At 41.9% G+C, this 21437-nt stretch overlaps 2 protein-coding genes across 6 annotated transcripts in view; both read left to right on the top strand.

Annotated features, from left to right (window-relative positions):
- The window catches only part of LOC117390151 (nesprin-2-like), a 92686-nt gene extending 89412 nt beyond the window's left edge, over nt 1–3274 (top strand). The window contains exons 51-52 of the mRNA XM_055230942.1: nt 3–3220; nt 3271–3274. Of these exons, the coding sequence (XP_055086917.1) occupies nt 3–3220; nt 3271–3274 (3222 nt within the window). The remainder of the gene's footprint in view (nt 1–2; nt 3221–3270) is intronic.
- The window catches only part of LOC117390442 (titin-like), a 46404-nt gene continuing 25013 nt past the window's right edge, over nt 47–21437 (top strand). For 2 of the 5 annotated variants that reach the window (XM_055230884.1, XM_055230883.1), the window contains exon 1: nt 80–21093. In XM_055230884.1, the coding sequence (XP_055086859.1) occupies nt 3304–21093 (17790 nt within the window). In that variant the 5' untranslated portion in view covers nt 80–3303. Of the gene's footprint in view, nt 21094–21437 lie in introns of all 5 variants that reach the window. The other 3 variants (XM_055230885.1, XM_055230887.1, XM_055230886.1) reach the window with 3 other exon arrangements.

The raw sequence follows: 21437 nt of genomic DNA, 5'->3' as shown, positions 1-21437 counted from the left end.
AGACAGTGATCAAAACAACAGAGGAAAGATTGGTTCCTTCTGAAGAACAAGATTTCATAACTCAACCGCCACCAGACACTGAGGCAGTGCCCATAGAGCAAGTCCAACAAATGGAAAAAGATAAAGAAATGCCCAAAGACAGTGTTCAGATTGAGCCGCAAGAGCCGACTTTTGCAGTGTGTGAAATTCAACCAACAGCACCTCAGGCAGAAATAGCAATTGAAAGTGGCGCAACCTCACCAAAAGACATTGAAACAACTGTTCAAATTGAGCCACAACAGCTTGATTTGGTGGTGTGTGAAAAGGAGGAAACACAGCCCGAAACTTTGGCAGTACCAACAGAGCAGATCCAACAAATTGAAAAAGAGAAAGAAACTCCAGTAGAAACACCCAAAGACAGTGTTGAGATTGAGCCGCAAGAGCCGACTTTTGTGGTGTGTGAAATTCAACCAACAGCACCTCAGGTAGAAATGGAAATTGAATGTGGTGTAACCTCACCAAAAGACATTGACACAACTGTTCAAATTGAGCCACAACAGCTGGATTTGGTGGTATGTGAAAAGGAGGAAACTCTACCTCGGCCAGAAATTTCAGAATTGACACCTAAAGAGGGAATCCCTGTCTTAGAGGTTGCTCTGTCTGATCAATCAGTGAGTCCACCAGTTGAGCGTGAATTGTTGCCTACAGGTGAGGGTCAAATGCCGACGACTGAAACACCTGATGAAACTGAAATCTCCAAAACCAAACAAAAGAAAAAGACAAGGAAACACAAGAAGACAAGCAAGGACAAGAGTCTTGAGGAAGAGGAAGCACCTTCTGACTTCCAAGAGGTAAAACCTGATTCTACTGAACCACAGACAGTGATCAAAACAACAGAGGAAAGATTGGTTCCTTCTGAAGAACAAGATTTCATAACTCAACCGCCACCAGACACTGAGGCAGTGCCCATAGAGCAAGTCCAACAAATGGAAAAAGATAAAGAAACTCCAGTAGAAACGCCCAAAGACAGTGTTCAGATTGAGCCGCAAGAGCCGACTTTTGCGGTGTGTGACATTCAACCAACAGCACCTCAGGCAGAAATAGCAATTGAAAGTGGCGCAACCTCACCAAAAGACATTGAAACAACTGTTCAAATTGAGCCACAACAGCTTGATTTGGTGGTGTGTGAAAAGGAGGAAACACAGCCCGAAACTTTGGCAGTACCAACAGAGCAGATCCAACAAATTGAAAAAGAGAAAGAAACTCCAGTAGAAACACCCAAAGACAGTGTTGAGATTGAGCCGCAAGAGCCGACTTTTGTGGTGTGTGAAATTCAACCAACAGCACCTCAGGTAGAAATGGAAATTGAATGTGGTGTAACCTCACCAAAAGACATTGACACAACTGTTCAAATTGAGCCACAACAGCTGGATTTGGTGGTATGTGAAAAGGAGGAAACTCTACCTCGGCCAGAAATTTCAGAATTGACACCTAAAGAGGGAATCCCTGTCTTAGAGGTTGCTCTGTCTGATCAATCAGTGAGTCCACCAGTTGAGCGTGAATTGTTGCCTACAGGTGAGGGTCAAATGCCGACCACTGAAACACCTGATGAAACTGAAATCTCCAAAACCAAACAAAAGAAGAAGACAAGCAAGGACAAGAGTCTTGAGGAAGAGGAAGCACCTTCTGACTTCCAAGAGGTAAAACCTGATTCTACTGAACCACAGACAGTGATCAAAACAACAGAGGAAAGATTGGTTCCTTCTGAAGAACAAGATTTCATAACTCAACCGCCACCAGACACTGAGGCAGTGCCCATAGAGCAAGTCCAACAAATGGAAAAAGATAAAGAAACTCCAGTAGAAACGCCCAAAGACAGTGTTCAGATTGAGCCGCAAGAGCCGACTTTTGCGGTGTGTGAAATTCAACCAACAGCACCTCAGGCAGAAATAGCAATTGAAAGTGGCGCAACCTCACCAAAAGACATTGAAACAACTGTTCAAATTGAGCCACAACAGCTTGATTTGGTGGTGTGTGAAAAGGAGGAAACACAGCCCGAAACTTTGGCAGTACCAACAGAGCAGATCCAACAAATTGAAAGAGAGAAAGAAACTCCAGTAGAAACACCCAAAGACAGTGTTGAGATTGAGCCGCAAGAGCCGACTTTTGTGGTGTGTGAAATTCAACCAACAGCACCTCAGGTAGAAATGGAAATTGAATGTGGTGTAACCTCACCAAAAGACATTGAAACAACTGTTCAAATTGAGCCACAACAGCTGGATTTGGTGGTATGTGAAAAGGAGGAAACTCTACCTCGGCCAGAAATTTCAGAATTGACACCTAAAGAGGGAATCCCTGTCTTAGAGGTTGCTCTGTCTGATCAATCAGTGAGTCCACCAGTTGAGCGTGAATTGTTGCCTACAGGTGAGGGTCAAATGCCGACGACTGAAACACCTGATGAAACTGAAATCTCCAAAACCAAACAAAAGAAAAAGACAAGGAAACACAAGAAGACAAGCAAGGACAAGAGTCTTGAGGAAGAGGAAGCACCTTCTGACTTCCAAGAGGTAAAACCTGATTCTACTGAACCACAGACAGTGATCAAAACAACAGAGGAAAGATTGGTTCCTTCTGAAGAACAAGATTTCATAACTCAACCGCCACCAGACACTGAGGCAGTGCCCATAGAGCAAGTCCAACAAATGGAAAAAGATAAAGAAACTCCAGTAGAAACGCCCAAAGACAGTGTTCAGATTGAGCCGCAAGAGCCGACTTTTGCGGTGTGTGAAATTCAACCAACAGCACCTCAGGCAGAAATAGCAATTGAAAGTGGCGCAACCTCACCAAAAGACATTGAAACAACTGTTCAAATTGAGCCACAACAGCTTGATTTGGTGGTGTGTGAAAAGGAGGAAACACAGCCCGAAACTTTGGCAGTACCAACAGAGCAGATCCAACAAATTGAAAAAGAGAAAGAAACTCCAGTAGAAACACCCAAAGACAGTGTTGAGATTGAGCCGCAAGAGCCGACTTTTGTGGTGTGTGAAATTCAACCAACAGCACCTCAGGTAGAAATGGAAATTGAATGTGGTGTAACCTCACCAAAAGACATTGACACAACTGTTCAAATTGAGCCACAACAGCTGGATTTGGTGGTATGTGAAAAGGAGGAAACTCTACCTCGGCCAGAAATTTCAGAATTGACACCTAAAGAGGGAATCCCTGTCTTAGAGGTTGCTCTGTCTGATCAATCAGTGAGTCCACCAGTTGAGCGTGAATTGTTGCCTACAGGTGAGGGTCAAATGCCGACCACTGAAACACCTGATGAAACTGAAATCTCCAAAACCAAACAAAAAGAAGAACAAGAAGACAAGCAAGGACAAGAGTCTTGAGGAAGAGGAAGCACCTTCTGACTTCCAAGAGGTAAAACCTGATTCTACTGAACCACAGACAGTGATCAAAACAACAGAGGAAAGATTGGTTCCTTCTGAAGAACAAGATTTCATAACTCAACCGCCACCAGACACTGAGGCAGTGCCCATAGAGCAAGTCCAACAAATGGAAAAAGATAAAGAAACTCCAGTAGAAACGCCCAAAGACAGTGTTCAGATTGAGCCGCAAGAGCCGACTTTTGCGGTGTGTGAAATTCAACCAACAGCACCTCAGGCAGAAATAGCAATTGAAAGTGGCGCAACCTCACCAAAAGACATTGAAACAACTGTTCAAATTGAGCCACAACAGCTTGATTTGGTGGTGTGTGAAAAGGAGGAAACACAGCCCGAAACTTTGGCAGTACCAACAGAGCAGGTCCAACAAATTGAAAAAGAGAAAGAAACTCCAGTAGAAACACCCAAAGACAGTGTTGAGATTGAGCCGCAAGAGCCGACTTTTGTGGTGTGTGAAATTCAACCAACAGCACCTCAGGTAGAAATGGAAATTGAATGTGGTGTAACCTCACCAAAAGACATTGAAACAACTGTTCAAATTGAGCCACAACAGCTGGATTTGGTGGTATGTGAAAAGGAGGAAACTCTACCTCGGCCAGAAATTTCAGAATTGACACCTAAAGAGGGAATCCCTGTCTTAGAGGTTGCTCTGTCTGATCAATCAGTGAGTCCACCAGTTGAGCGTGAATTGTTGCCTACAGGTGAGGGTCAAATGCCGACGACTGAAACACCTGATGAAACTGAAATCTCCAAAACCAAACAAAAGAAAAAGACAAGGAAACACAAGAAGACAAGCAAGGACAAGAGTCTTGAGGAAGAGGAAGCACCTTCTGACTTCCAAGAGGTAAAACCTGATTCTACTGAACCACAGACAGTGATCAAAACAACAGAGGAAAGATTGGTTCCTTCTGAAGAACAAGATTTCATAACTCAACCGCCACCAGACACTGAGGCAGTGCCCATAGAGCAAGTCCAACAAATGGAAAAAGATAAAGAAACTCCAGTAGAAACGCCCAAAGACAGTGTTCAGATTGAGCCGCAAGAGCCGACTTTTGCGGTGTGTGAAATTCAACCAACAGCACCTCAGGCAGAAATAGCAATTGAAAGTGGCGCAACCTCACCAAAAGACATTGAAACAACTGTTCAAATTGAGCCACAACAGCTTGATTTGGTGGTGTGTGAAAAGGAGGAAACACAGCCCGAAACTTTGGCAGTACCAACAGAGCAGGTCCAACAAATTGAAAAAGAGAAAGAAACTCCAGTAGAAACACCCAAAGACAGTGTTGAGATTGAGCCGCAAGAGCCGACTTTTGTGGTGTGTGAAATTCAACCAACAGCACCTCAGGTAGAAATGGAAATTGAATGTGGTGTAACCTCACCAAAAGACATTGAAACAACTGTTCAAATTGAGCCACAACAGCTGGATTTGGTGGTATGTGAAAAGGAGGAAACTCTACCTCGGCCAGAAATTTCAGAATTGACACCTAAAGAGGGAATCCCTGTCTTAGAGGTTGCTCTGTCTGATCAATCAGTGAGTCCACCAGTTGAGCGTGAATTGTTGCCTACAGGTGAGGGTCAAATGCCGACCACTGAAACACCTGATGAAACTGAAATCTCCAAAACCAAACAAAAGAAAAAGACAAGGAAACACAAGAAGACAAGCAAGGACAAGAGTCTTGAGGAAGAGGAAGCACCTTCTGACTTCCAAGAGGTAAAACCTGATTCTACTGAACCACAGACAGTGATCAAAACAACAGAGGAAAGATTGGTTCCTTCTGAAGAACAAGATTTCATAACTCAACCGCCACCAGACACTGAGGCAGTGCCCATAGAGCAAGTCCAACAAATGGAAAAAGATAAAGAAACTCCAGTAGAAACGCCCAAAGACAGTGTTCAGATTGAGCCACAAGAGCCGACTTTTGCGGTGTGTGAAATTCAACCAACAGCACCTCAGGCAGAAATAGCAATTGAAAGTGGCGCAACCTCACCAAAAGACATTGAAACAACTGTTCAAATTGAGCCACAACAGCTGGATTTGGTGGTATGTGAAAAGGAGGAAACTCTACCTCGGCCAGAAATTTCAGAATTGACACCTAAAGAGGGAATCCCTGTCTTAGAGGTTGCTCTGTCTGATCAATCAGTGAGTCCACCAGTTGAGCGTGAATTGTTGCCTACAGGTGAGGGTCAAATGCCGACGACTGAAACACCTGATGAAACTGAAATCTCCAAAACCAAACAAAAGAAAAAGACAAGGAAACACAAGAAGACAAGCAAGGACAAGAGTCTTGAGGAAGAGGAAGCACCTTCTGACTTCCAAGAGGTAAAACCTGATTCTACTGAACCACAGACAGTGATCAAAACAACAGAGGAAAGATTGGTTCCTTCTGAAGAACAAGATTTCATAACTCAACCGCCACCAGACACTGAGGCAGTGCCCATAGAGCAAGTCCAACAAATGGAAAAAGATAAAGAAACTCCAGTAGAAACGCCCAAAGACAGTGTTCAGATTGAGCCACAAGAGCCGACTTTTGCGGTGTGTGAAATTCAACCAACAGCACCTCAGGCAGAAATAGCAATTGAAAGTGGCGCAACCTCACCAAAAGACATTGAAACAACTGTTCAAATTGAGCCACAACAGCTTGATTTGGTGGTGTGTGAAAAGGAGGAAACACAGCCCGAAACTTTGGCAGTACCAACAGAGCAGATCCAACAAATTGAAAAAGAGAAAGAAACTCCAGTAGAAACACCCAAAGACAGTGTTGAGATTGAGCCGCAAGAGCCGACTTTTGTGGTGTGTGAAATTCAACCAACAGCACCTCAGGTAGAAATGGAAATTGAATGTGGTGTAACCTCACCAAAAGACATTGACACAACTGTTCAAATTGAGCCACAACAGCTGGATTTGGTGGTATGTGAAAAGGAGGAAACTCTACCTCGGCCAGAAATTTCAGAATTGACACCTAAAGAGGGAATCCCTGTCTTAGAGGTTGCTCTGTCTGATCAATCAGTGAGTCCACCAGTTGAGCGTGAATTGTTGCCTACAGGTGAGGGTCAAATGCCGACCACTGAAACACCTGATGAAACTGAAATCTCCAAAACCAAACAAAAGAAAAAGACAAGGAAACACAAGAAGACAAGCAAGGACAAGAGTCTTGAGGAAGAGGAAGCACCTTCTGACTTCCAAGAGGTAAACCCTGATTCTACTGAACCACAGACAGTGATCAAAACAACAGAGGAAAGATTGGTTCCTTCTGAAGAACAAGATTTCATAACTCAACCGCCACCAGACACTGAGGCAGTGCCCATAGAGCAAGTCCAACAAATGGAAAAAGATAAAGAAACGCCCAAAGACAGTGTTCAGATTGAGCCGCAAGAGCCGACTTTTGCGGTGTGTGAAATTCAACCAACAGCACCTCAGGCAGAAATAGTAATTGAAAGTGGCGCAACCTCACCAAAAGAAATTGAAACAACTGTTCAAATTGAGCCACAACAGCTTGATTTGGTGGTGTGTGAAAAGGAGGAAACACAGCCCGAAACTTTGGCAGTACCAACAGAGCAGATCCAACAAATTGAAAAAGAGAAAGAAACTCCAGTAGAAACACCCAAAGACAGTGTTGAGATTGAGCCGCAAGAGCCGACTTTTGTGGTGTGTGAAATTCAACCAACAGCACCTCAGGTAGAAATGGAAATTGAATGTGGTGTAACCTCACCAAAAGACATTGACACAACTGTTCAAATAGAGCCACAACAGCTGGATTTGGTGGTATGTGAAAAGGAGGAAACTCTACCTCGGCCAGAAATTTCAGAATTGACACCTAAAGAGGGAATCCCTGTCTTAGAGGTTGCTCTGTCTGATCAATCAGTGAGTCCACCAGTTGAGCGTGAATTGTTGCCTACAGGTGAGGGTCAAATGCCGACCACTGAAACACCTGATGAAACTGAAATCTCCAAAACCAAACAAAAGAAAAAGACAAGGAAACACAAGAAGACAAGCAAGGACAAGAGTCTTGAGGAAGAGGAAGCACCTTCTGACTTCCAAGAGGTAAAACCTGATTCTACTGAACCACAGACAGTGATCAAAACAACAGAGGAAAGATTGGTTCCTTCTGAAGAACAAGATATCATAACTCAACCACCGCCAGACACTGAGGCAGTGCCCATAGAGCAAGTCCAACAAATGGAAAAAGATAAAGAAACGCCCAAAGACAGTGTTCAGATTGAGCCGCAAGAGCCGACTTTTGCGGTGTGTGAAATTCAACCAACAGCACCTCAGGCAGAAATAGCAATTGAAAGTGGCGCAACCTCACCAAAAGACATTGAAACAACTGTTCAAATTGAGCCACAACAGCTTGATTTGGTGGTGTGTGAAAAGGAGGAAACACAGCCCGAAACTTTGGCAGTACCAACAGAGCAGATCCAACAAATTGAAAAAGAGAAAGAAACTCCAGTAGAAACACCCAAAGACAGTGTTGAGATTGAGCCGCAAGAGCCGACTTTTGTGGTGTGTGAAATTCAACCAACAGCACCTCAGGTAGAAATGGAAATTGAATGTGGTGTAACCTCACCAAAAGACATTGACACAACTGTTCAAATTGAGCCACAACAGCTGGATTTGGTGGTATGTGAAAAGGAGGAAACTCTACCTCGGCCAGAAATTTCAGAATTGACACCTAAAGAGGGAATCCCTGTCTTAGAGGTTGCTCTGTCTGATCAATCAGTGAGTCCACCAGTTGAGCGTGAATTGTTGCCTACAGGTGAGGGTCAAATGCCGACGACTGAAACACCTGATGAAACTGAAATCTCCAAAACCAAACAAAAGAAAAAGACAAGGAAACACAAGAAGACAAGCAAGGACAAGAGTCTTGAGGAAGAGGAAGCACCTTCTGACTTCCAAGAGGTAAAACCTGATTCTACTGAACCACAGACAGTGATCAAAACAACAGAGGAAAGATTGGTTCCTTCTGAAGAACAAGATTTCATAACTCAACCGCCACCAGACACTGAGGCAGTGCCCATAGAGCAAGTCCAACAAATGGAAAAAGATAAAGAAATGCCCAAAGACAGTGTTCAGATTGAGCCGCAAGAGCCGACTTTTGCGGTGTGTGAAATTCAACCAACAGCACCTCAGGCAGAAATAGCAATTGAAAGTGGCGCAACCTCACCAAAAGACATTGAAACAACTGTTCAAATTGAGCCACAACAGCTTGATTTGGTGGTGTGTGAAAAGGAGGAAACACAGCCCGAAACTTTGGCAGTACCAACGGAGCAGATCCAACAAATTGAAAAAGAGAAAGAAACTCCAGTAGAAACACCCAAAGACAGTGTTGAGATTGAGCCGCAAGAGCCGACTTTTGCGGTGTGTGAAATTCAACCAACAGCACCTCAGGCAGAATTGGTAATTGAAAGTGGCGCAACCTCACCAAAAGACATTGAAACAACTGTTCAAATTGAGCCACAAGAGCTGACAGTGAGTGAGACAGAGGTCTCCAAAAAAGACTCAAGTGCAGAGTTGAAGATCACAGAAGTTGATTCACAGCCATCTTTCATTGATCTTGTGAAAGCAGCAGCGCAGGAAATTACCAAAGGTGTGGAAGAAATCTTTACCACTGATTCTGCCAAAACTGATAAATTAGATGAGGAACAAGTGGCCATTTCTGAGGATATAGTTGACCAGTCAAAGTCTCAACGAGAGGAAACAGAATTGACAGGTGAACCAAAGCCAAATGTAATTCAAATTCAGTCAAAGACAGAATCAGTAACAATAATAACACAGGAGGATCAACCAACTGAGGAGGAAAAAGATCAATCAAAGAAAGATTCTGTTCAAATTGAGCCACAACAGCTTGATTTGGTGGTGTGTGAAAAGGAGGAAACACAGCCCGAAACTTTGGCAGTACCAACAGAGCAGGTCCAACAAATTGAAAAAGAGAAAGAAACTCCAGTAGAAACACCCAAAGACAGTGTTGAGATTGAGCCACAAGAGCCGACTTTTGTGGTGTGTGAAATTCAACCAACAGCACCTCAGGCAGAAATAGCAATTGAAAGTGGTGCAACCTCACCAAAAGACATTGAAACAACTGTTCAAATTGAGCCACAACAGCTGGATTTGGTGGTATGTGAAAAGGAGGAAACTCTACCTCGGCCAGAAATTTCAGAATTGACACCTAAAGAGGGAATCCCTGTCTTAGAGGTTGCTCTGTCTGATCAATCAGTGAGTCCACCAGTTGAGCGTGAATTGTTGCCTACAGGTGAGGGTCAAATGCCGACCACTGAAACACCTGATGAAACTGAAATCTCCAAAACCAAACAAAAGAAAAAGACAAGGAAACACAAGAAGACAAGCAAGGACAAGAGTCTTGAGGAAGAGGAAGCACCTTCTGACTTCCAAGAGGTAAAACCTGATTCTACTGAACCACAGACAGTGATCAAAACAACAGAGGAAAGATTGGTTCCTTCTGAAGAACAAGATTTCATAACTCAACCGCCACCAGACACTGAGGCAGTGCCCATAGAGCAAGTCCAACAAATGGAAAAAGATAAAGAAACTCCAGTAGAAACGCCCAAAGACAGTGTTCAGATTGAGCCGCAAGAGCCGACTTTTGCGGTGTGTGAAATTCAACCAACAGCACCTCAGGCAGAAATAGCAATTGAAAGTGGCGCAACCTCACCAAAAGACATTGAAACAACTGTTCAAATTGAGCCACAACAGCTTGATTTGGTGGTGTGTGAAAAGGAGGAAACACAGCCCGAAACTTTGGCAGTACCAACAGAGCAGATCCAACAAATTGAAAAAGAGAAAGAAACTCCAGTAGAAACACCCAAAGACAGTGTTGAGATTAAGCCGCAAGAGCCGACTTTTGTGGTGTGTGAAATTCAACCAACAGCACCTCAGGCAGAAACGGAAATTGAAAGTGGCGCAACCTCACCAAACGACATTGAAACAACTGTTCAAATTGAGCCACAACAGCTTGATTTGGTGGTTTGTGAAAAGGAGGAAACACAGCCCGAAACTTTGGCAGTGCCAACAGAGCAGATTCAACAAATTGAAAAAGAGAAAGAAACTCCAGTAGAAACACCCAAAGACAGTGTTGAGATTGAGCCGCAAGAGCCGACTTTTGTGGTGTGTGAAATTCAACCAACAGCACCTCAGGTAGAAATGGAAATTGAATGTGGTGTAACCTCACCAAAAGACATTGACACAACTGTTCAAATTGAGCCACAACAGCTGGATTTGGTGGTATGTGAAAAGGAGGAAACTCTACCTCGGCCAGAAATTTCAGAATTGACACCTAAAGAGGGAATCCCTGTCTTAGAGGTTGCTCTGTCTGATCAATCAGTGAGTCCACCAGTTGAGCGTGAATTGTTGCCTACAGGTGAGGGTCAAATGCCGACCACTGAAACACCTGATGAAACTGAAATCTCCAAAACCAAACAAAAGAAAAAGACAAGGAAACACAAGAAGACAAGCAAGGACAAGAGTCTTGAGGAAGAGGAAGCACCTTCTGACTTCCAAGAGGTAAAACCTGATTCTACTGAACCACAGACAGTGATCAAAACAACAGAGGAAAGATTGGTTCCTTCTGAAGAACAAGATTTCATAACTCAACCGCCACCAGACACTGAGGCAGTGCCCATAGAGCAAGTCCAACAAATGGAAAAAGATAAAGAAACGCCCAAAGACAGTGTTCAGATTGAGCCGCAAGAGCCGACTTTTGCGGTGTGTGAAATTCAACCAACAGCACCTCAGGCAGAAATGGCAATTGAAAGTGGCGCAACCTCACCAAAAGACATTGAAACAACTGTTCAAATTGAGCCACAACAGCTTGATTTGGTGGTGTGTGAAAAGGAGGAAACACAGCCCGAAACTTTGGCAGTACCAACAGAGCAGATCCAACAAATTGAAAAAGAGAAAGAAACTCCAGTAGAAACGCCCAAAGACAGTGTTCAGATTGAGCCGCAAGAGCCGACTTTTGCGGTGTGTGAAATTCAACCAACAGCACCTCAGGCAGAATTGGTAATTGAAAGTGGCGCAACCTCACCAAAAGACATTGAAACAACTGTTCAAATTGAGCCACAAGAGCTGACAGTGAGTGAGACAGAGGTCTCCAAAAAAGACTCAAGTGCAGAGTTGAAGATCACAGAAGTTGATTCACAGCCATCTTTCATTGATCTTGTGAAAGCAGCAGCGCAGGAAATTACCAAAGGTGTGGAAGAAATCTTTACCACTGATTCTGCCAAAACTGATAAATTAGATGAGGAACAAGTGGCCATTTCTGAGGATATAGTTGACCAGTCAAAGTCTCAACGAGAGGAAACAGAATTGACAGGTGAACCAAAGCCAAATGTAATTCAAATTCAGTCAAAGACAGAATCAGTAACAATAATAACACAGGAGGATCAACCAACTGAGGAGGAAAAAGATCAATCAAAGAAAGATTCTGTTCAAATTGAGCCACAACAGCTTGATTTGGTGGTGTGTGAAAAGGAGGAAACACAGCCCGAAACTTTGGCAGTACCAACAGAGCAGGTCCAACAAATTGAAAAAGAGAAAGAAACTCCAGTAGAAACACCCAAAGACAGTGTTGAGATTGAGCCACAAGAGCCGACTTTTGTGGTGTGTGAAATTCAACCAACAGCACCTCAGGCAGAAATAGCAATTGAAAGTGGTGCAACCTCACCAAAAGACATTGAAACAACTGTTCAAATTGAGCCACAACAGCTGGATTTGATGGTATGTGAAAAGGAGGAAACTCTACCTCGGCCAGAAATTTCAGAATTGACACCTAAAGAGGGAATCCCTGTCTTAGAGGTTGCTCTGTCTGATCAATCAGTGAGTCCACCAGTTGAGCGTGAATTGTTGCCTTCAGGCGATGGTCAAATACCGACCACTGAAACACCTGATGAAACTGAAATCTCCAAAACCAAACAAAAGAAAAAGACAAGGAAACACAAGAAGACAAGCAAGGACAAGAGTCTTGAGGAAGAGGAAGCACCTTCTGACTTCCAAGAGGTAAAACCTGATTCTACTGAACCACAGACAGTGATCAAAACAACAGAGGAAAGATTGGTTCCTTCTGAAGAACAAGATTTCATAACTCAACCGCCACCAGACACTGAGGCAGTGCCCATAGAGCAAGTCCAACAAATGGAAAAAGATAAAGAAACTCCAGTAGAAACGCCCAAAGACAGTGTTCAGATTGAGCCGCAAGAGCCGACTTTTGCGGTGTGTGAAATTCAACCAACAGCACCTCAGGCAGAAATAGCAATTGAAAGTGGCGCAACCTCACCAAAAGACATTGAAACAACTGTTCAAATTGAGCCACAACAGCTTGATTTGGTGGTGTGTGAAAAGGAGGAAACACAGCCCGAAACTTTGGCAGTACCAACAGAGCAGATCCAACAAATTGAAAAAGAGAAAGAAACTCCAGTAGAAACACCCAAAGACAGTGTTGAGATTAAGCCGCAAGAGCCGACTTTTGTGGTGTGTGAAATTCAACCAACAGCACCTCAGGCAGAAACGGAAATTGAATGTGGTGTAACCTCACCAAAAGACGTTGACACAACTGTTCAAATTGAGCCACAACAGCTGGATTTGGTGGTATGTGAAAAGGAGGAAACTCTACCTCGGCCAGAAATTTCAGAATTGACACCTAAAGAGGGAATCCCTGTCTTAGAGGTTGCTCTGTCTGATCAATCAGTGAGTCCACCAGTTGAGCGTGAATTGTTGCCTACAGGTGAGGGTCAAATGCCGACCACTGAAACACCTGATGAAACTGAAATCTCCAAAACCAAACAAAAGAAAAAGACAAGGAAACACAAGAAGACAAGCAAGGACAAGAGTCTTGAGGAAGAGGAAGCACCTTCTGACTTCCAAGAGGTAAAACCTGATTCTACTGAACCACAGACAGTGATCAAAACAACAGAGGAAAGATTGGTTCCTTCTGAAGAACAAGATATCATAACTCAACCGCTGTCAGACACTGAGGCAGTGCCCATAGTGCAAGTCCAACAAATGGAAAAAGAAACTCCAGTAGAAACGCCCAAAGACGGTGTCCAGATTGAGCCGCAAGAGCCGACTTTTGTGGTGTCTGACATTCAACCAACAGCACCTCAGGCAGAAATGGATATTGAAAGTGGTGTAACCTCACCAAAAGACATTGAAAGAACTGTTCAAATTGAGCCACAACTGCTGGATTTGATAGTTTGTGAAAAGGAGGAATCTCAGCCCGAAGGTTTGGCAATTCCAACAGAGCAGATCCAACAAATTGAAAAAGAGAAAGAAACTCCACTGAAAACACCCAAAGACAGTGTTCACATTGAGTCCCAAGACCCAACTTTGATTGTGTGTGAAATTCAACCAACAGCACCTCAGGTAGAAATGGCAATTGAAAGTTACATAACCTCACCAAAAGACATTGAAACAACTGTTCAAATTGAGCCACAAGAGCTGACAGTGAGTAAGACAGAGGTCTCCAAAAAAGACTCAAGTGCAGAGTTGAAGATCACAGAAGTTGATTCACAGCCATCTTTCATTGATCTTGTGAAAGCAGCAGCGCAGGAAATTACCAAAGGTGTGGAAGAAATCTTTACCACTGATTCTGCCAAAACTATTAAATTAGATGAGGAACAAGAGGCCATTTCTGAGGATATAGTTGACCAGTCAAAGTCTCAACGAGAGGAAACAGAATTGACAGGTGAACCAAAGCCAAATGTAATTCAAATTCAGTCAGAGACTGAAACAGTAACAGTAATAACACAGGAGGGTCAACCAACTGAGGAGGAAAAAGATCAATCAAAGAAAGATTCTGTTCAAATGGAGCCACAACAGCTTGATTTGGTGGTGTGTGAAAAGGAGGAAACACAGCCCAAAACTTTGGCAGTACCAACAGAGCTGGTCCAACAAATTGAAAAAGAGATAGAAACTCCACTGGAAACGTCCAAAGACAGTGTTCAGATTGAGTCCCAAGACCCAATTTTGATGGTGTGTGAAATTCAACCAACAGCATCTCAGGCAGAAATGGAAATTGATAGTGGCGTACCATTAGCAAAAGACATTCAAACAACTGTTAAAATTGAGCCACAACAGCTGGATTTGGTGGTGTGTGACAAGGAGGAAACTCTACCTCAGCTAGAAGCTGTGACATTGACAACACAGCAGATCCAAATAATTGAAAAAGAGAAAGAAACTCTAATGGATACTCCCAAAGTAGATGTTCAGATTGAGCCCGAAGAGCTAACTTTGGTGGTGTATGAAATACAGCCACCAGCAGCCGACACAGAAATTGACAGTGATTTACCATTACCAAAGGACATTGAAACAACTGTTCAAATTGAACCACAAAATTTGAATTTGGTGGTATGTGAAAAGGAGGAAACTCTACCTCGGCCAGAAATTACAGAATTTACACCTAAAGAAGGAATCCCTGTCTTAGAGGTTGCTCTGTCTGATCAGTCAGTGAGTCCACCAGTTGAGGGTGAATTGTTGCCTTCATGCGAGGGTAAAATGCCGACCACAGAAACACTTGATAAATCTGAAGTCTCCAAAACCAAACAAAATAAAAAGACAAGGAAACAAAAGAAGACAAGCAAGGACAAAAGTCTTGAGGAGGAGGAAGCACCTTCTGACTTCCAAGAGGTAAAACCTGATTCTACTGAACCACAGACAGTGATCAAAACAACAGAGGAAAGATTGGTTCCTTCTGAAGAACGAGATATCAAAACTCAATCTCCTTCAGCAATTGGCGCAGTGCCAACAGAGCAAGTCCAACAAATGGAAAACGAAAAAGAAACTCTAGTGGAAACGCCAGAAGACAGTGTTCAGGTTAAGTCCCAAGAGCCGACTTTGGTGGTGTGTGAAATTCAACCAACAGCACCTCAGGCAGAAATGGCAATTGATAGTGAGGTATCATTACCAGTAGACATTGAAACTACTTTTCAAATTGAGCCACAACAGCTTGCTCTGACCGTTTGTGACAAGTATGAAACTGAAACTATGCCAGAATTTTCAGAAGTGACACCTATGGAAGCAGTGTTTCCCTTGGAAGTTACTCTGTCTGATGATTCAGTCAGTGCAGTAGTTGAACAAGGTGTAATGTTTCAACTTCATCCAGAAAATGTATCATTGGCAACAAGGCAAGAACAACAATTTAAAAAAGAGGGTACAAAAGAAACTACTGACAATGTTAGTGAAGAAGCAGTCTCCAAAATGAAAACAGTTGTAGGTCTTAAGGTTTTTGAAATTAAGAAGCAGCATATGTTTATTGATCTCATAAAAGAAGCAGTGCAAGAAATTACAAAAGGTGTGGAAGCAATTTTTGCAGATGATCATCCCAAAAGTCAAATACTTGCTCCTGAAGGCTCTGCTAATTTGGTTGATAATGTTGACTTAGGTATAATTGTAACTGAACAAACAGCAGGTAAGAATACTGATCAGTTAGGTAGTGAAAACAACATAGATTTTGCTGATTTCCAGCCACTCGACCCAAACAACGATGTAGATCAAATTGACCAAACTGACAATTATGACCAGATAAAATGGAATGTAGATATAGAACTTGATCAGACTCCTAAAGAAAAGCACTTTGAGGTATCTAGCTCTAGGGTTAGTGAAGAAAAGGTACCTGAAGTTTCAAAAGTAGAAGGCACGGAGCTTGAGTGGGTAAAAATGCATGATGATTTGCATGTTGTTCAATCTGACACCGCCGAACTGCCACATCACCAAGCACAAGCTATCTCAACCCTAGACATAGACACAACAGACCACATTGAATTTATGCTAGATGTTTTAATGGATAAGAGTAATATGCAAGAGACTCATGTTGAATTGCAGGTTGATAAAACTAATGAAATTCAACAAGAGGAGTCAGAAATGAAAGAAAAGCACGTAGTGACAATGGATCCAGAGGTTAAGCAAGTGCATGTAGATTTGCATGGAGACAGTCAATTTAAGCCTGAAGATGAGAAGCAAGATATTGGCGATGCAAGCCAGGTTGGTGAGCTGCAAGATTCAAAAGTGACAGAAGACATGCTTTCTGACTTGCAGGTTGAAGAAAGCAAGAAACTAGATGTCTTGGAAAACACCAAAATGATACAAATTAGCAAACCAGTAAAGATGCTGCAAGATCATTGGGAAGACTTGGAGAAGGAGAGGAAAATGCTTGAAGTTGACACAGCATCTCAAGAATCACAAGAAGCCCTTTTGAAGAGGGAGGAGGCTGTAGAGTCAACAACATCAAACATCAAGGTAGGACTAAAAACCTCTACTGAAGATGAACAAAACAAGATTTTAGATGAAACAAGCCAAGATGATGCTACAAAAACAACTTGCAAAGACCAAGAAGCAATAATTCAAGAAACACTTGTTGGAGACACAGTAATCGGGCAAGTTCCTCAAAGTTTGGAAAACATTACTGCTGCATTAGACAAATCTGAAGTGTCTGTATTTGAGATAGACACTCAAATAGAAGAAACTATTACCATCACAACTGAACAACTTCAGAAACGTAGTACTGACCAGACAAGTCCCAATAGAAGATTGTCTGAGGAGATCACAACAGTTGAAGTCCAGGAGCCCACATCTTTAGTTTTTGCAGTGAAGCCCCATGAACTTGCTGCAACTTTCGCACAAATTAGTTTATCTGAAATAGACACAATGGAGCCAGGGGAGACCGAAATTAGGGTGAAAATTCTCAAAACAACCAAAGATGCTGAAGCAGCTGAAGATGAGATCGCAACAGAGGAGAAAAAGTCGCCAGTTTGCTATCTACAAGTAGATATACCCAAAAGCCAAGAAGAAAATGAAAATGTGTTTGTCACTATAGTCAAAGAACCACAGATTGACATTGAAACTAGCATTCAAAGCACAGATGAAGATACTCTTGGTGAGGCTGTAGCCAAGACAATTAAAATTGAAGTGCAAGGTAGTAGGCCAGAGATCGAAGACAAGGTTCAAAATGAAGCTGTTATATTGCTACCTGAAGAACCATATAAAATTAAGACAGATGTTGTTGAAATTAGTTTATATGAACAAGGATTACAGAAGACACAAAAGGAACCTGAAGTGCGAGTGATTACAACGACAACTGAGACAAGAGTTGAAGAAAATGTCTTGGAATTTGAGCCAAAGCTCGAGGTAACTGGAGTTGAGGAATGTGTCCCTGTTGAATTGGACAAGATTGTAGATATCAAGCAAATTATTAGTCCAACTGAAACAAAGTCTGAAGAAACTGAGCAACACAAATTTAATATTGAAACTGAACCAAGTGAACTGTCTGACCAAGAAATAACATCGCAAGACCAAGTACCAACACAAGAAGATACAATTGGAGAATCAGTTGGTTCTGCTGATATGGGACAACCAGACAGTGGCATAAGAGTTGCAGAAGCTGTCAAAATGCATGCACAAGAGAAGCCAAAACAAGCTATAGAAGAACAGACAACTATTAAGGTTCAAGAAATCCAACCACATAAATCATTCATTGAGCTGATGAAGGAAGCGGCTAGAGAAATTACAATAGGTGTGGAAAGCATTGTTACAGGTGTCACACCCAAAACTCAAACATCTGTAGAGCAAGTACCAGATAGTTCAGAACTAGTAAATAAAGAATCTGAATTGACCCCATATTCTGGAATACAACTAGTAAGCAAAACTAACGAAACTGATAATGAACAAATTGCCACAAAAACACCATTATTGGAAGAAGGTGATGCTGATAAGCCCACTTATTCACTTGAAGTTAAAAAGCACCCAGGAACAGATGATGCTAAACAAGAAAACATACAGCAAGATGTCCCTACAGAAGGTGTGAAAGAAACAGTCAATATTTATCAAGACCAAAAAATAACAGAGGAGCAACAGCAATTTAAACCAAGTAAAATGGAAGAACCCATTCAAGACACTAAGCCAGTGCAAGAAAAGTCTTTTGTGGTCATGATGAGAGTTGCTGCAGAACAACTTCAGAAAGAAAATGCTCAAATAGAACAGCTCAATATGGGAATGCAAGACGAGGGAGATGATGCACATGGAGAAGTATTTGTCAAAGAAGAATTAGCAATTTTGCAGCCAGGATTGCAAGAAACAAAGCCAAAAATATTGCCTGATGTTCAAATGCATCTAGCAGATGAAGAAAAAGATCTTGTCAAAGAGGTTCCTGAAATTTCACAGAGGCGCATAAAAAGACGAGAAAGTATAGGTATCATTGAAGATCCAGGTGTGAGTCCAACTGAAGTTGTCCAAACTTTCACCGATATTCTGACAGCAACACAGCTTCAACCTACTCAAAAGATTGAATCCACAAAAGTCATACCATCTAAGTCAAAGACAACAGTATTTGAGACCGCTGTGAAGAAAGAGAAAGTGCCTGTTTTACAAGGAGAGCGCAGAGAGTCAGTTGAAGATGAACCAACGAAAAAACAAATTTATGTAGACTTTGGATCGGAAAGAATTGAGGAGGATACCAAACCACGAATGGAAGACTGGCATGGACAGCTAAGCACTGAAAATCGAGATCGAGATGCAAGTGACACAATTCAAGCCTCATTTGATGTCTTGCCAAATGTAGAACCACAAGAGGCTCAGTCATCTAAAGTATTATCATCTGTAGTTGTTGATACCGTTAACGAAATGGTTCAAACTACTATTAGGGAAGTTACAACTTTGATTTCGAGGCCTGACATAGTAAAGGAAACTATAAAGACTACCCAAAAAGAGCAAAGTGCCGACAGTACTGGAGATCAAGATGAATTGGAAAGTGTGCCACTGGTAGAACAAGCAACAGAAATGGTCAAATTGAGTTCTAGGATGCAAGAAGAAGCAACAAGTGAAACCATCCAAATCTCTATTGATCCCGAAGAGACTGATGTAAAAACATCTGCCTTAAATGCACTTAAACTTGTTGAGACGAGTATTACTTCAGCAACTGTCCAGCAAGACCAAGAAGTTGGTGTACCTGTCCAAACTTCGCTGGATACTGTGCAAAAAGACATTGAACCAACAAAAATTAGTACAACTTATGCCCTTGAAACTACTGTTACTATACCTGAAACGGTGTTGTCAGGCACCAAAGAAAATGACCAAGAAGCTATGGTTGAAATTGTCAAACCTTCTGTTGAAACTACAGCCACAACTGAGTTTGAAGAATCTAAATTAGCCAGGAAATTTGCATTTGAAGCACTAGAAATGGTTGAAACTGCATGTGTGACTCCAGAATCTGAACAGCCTAGTACAAAAACACAAGAAAGGGATACAAAAACTGGAACTATCAAGGATTTATCTGCATTGAAAGCAGAAGAATCCATTAGTACACCTAAAATTGAACAAATAGCTTTTCTGAAGCAAGAGCAAGAACCTTCTCTAGATGTTTTGACCACCACAGAAGCAGAATCAACAAGTGCCGTACCATCAGATCTCCTAGATGCTGCTAAATCAGTAGTTACAACTATGATGTTAGAGCCTGAAAAAGAACATGAGAAAAACATTCAAATTTCCTCTGATAATTTGGATAATTTAACTACAGAGAAACAACTTGAGCCACATGAAGTTGGATCTAGTAGCAATGCAATTTTTGAGACTTGCCCTCAATTACAAAATGCTACAGTTAAACCACTCATCGTGACAAAAGACAAGCCTGAGAACAGAGACAAAACGGAAGCTGATATGCTAGATATTGTTATCATAGAGCATGAAGATTACATAGAATCTGTACTGTCCACTGAACCCAAAACAAAGACAGATGAATCTGATAGTCCAGCAACAGAAGAGGCAAAAGAACTGACAATATTGTTAACGTCGGAACCACCTGCCAAATCTGAAGTGCTTGAAATCCCAAAACAAACCTCAAAGATGCAAGAAGTTGATAAATCTAGTGATATTGAAAAGTCTGATGATCAAATTGTGGAGGATGAAGTCCATGGAAAAGGTTGGACCTCAAAACCAGAAATAGACACAGTTACAGAGACGATAGTGACAGTAAAAACAAAACAAGAACCATTTGAGAGTGAACCTGATTTTAGTCTACTAAGAACAGAAGAGACACAAGAGGCTGAATTGACAATAATGTTAACGTCTGAACCACCTGCCACTGAACAAACGGAATTGAAATTCCAGGTGCTTAAAATCCCAATAGAACTCTCAAAGATGCAAACACTTGAGGAATCTAGTGATATTGAAAAGTCTGAGGAGGCTGGAGTCAATGTAAAAGATTGGGAACAGCCTCAACCACCAAAATCAGAAATTGCTTCTACCATTGCTTCTACAGGATTGGAAAGCAAATTGGATGTGATAGAACCAGCTGCATCAACTGCAACTTCAGAGCAAGAATTAGATGTTGCACAACCAGACCAGTTGGCTCCAAGTGTGTCTTCTCAAATTGAAGATACAGCAGTAGTTGTATATGAAACAATTACAGAGACAATAGTGAAAGTAAAACCTCAAGAAAGAATAAAACTAGAAGCTATTCCTTTTGAGAGTGAACCTGAATTTGAAAAAATGCAAACACAGGAGGTTGTGCAAGAACCATCTCATGATGTTGCTATTGAAAAATACACCGAACCAAGTTTGGATGACCAAATTGAGCAAGAAATGCAAGAACAAGAAGGAGCAAAGAAAATAGTGACCCCGACAACCACCAGTGCAGGTGAAACGCACAGCCAGGAAGAGGAAACAGCCCAGGTAAATTTAGTTGATTAATTTTTATTGCAATTTAGATTTTTAGACTCATTAATTTTATATAAATCACCAAATCATTCCAATTGTAATACCACCTCTCCAACAGGTCTCCATCACTCATCACTAGTTTTGTTATAAATGCTAAAAAAAAAAATCACCCTCTCATATTATCATATCATGTTTTTATTCAAGTCATCACCATCTCAAAGCTAACATCTGCATGGATTGTGTCATTTGTAATACTGTGTAATTTAGCATGTTAATTGGCGACCATTGCAAATGCTACATCTAGCTTTTGGCATCATATTTGACCATTTTGACTGAACCGGCATTGTAATGTGTAATCA

Source organism: Periophthalmus magnuspinnatus, chromosome 22 (genome assembly GCF_009829125.3).
Source record: "Periophthalmus magnuspinnatus isolate fPerMag1 chromosome 22, fPerMag1.2.pri, whole genome shotgun sequence".
Taxonomy (NCBI): Eukaryota; Metazoa; Chordata; class Actinopteri; order Gobiiformes; family Gobiidae; genus Periophthalmus; species Periophthalmus magnuspinnatus.
This window is presented reverse-complemented; position numbering and strand designations above follow the sequence as displayed.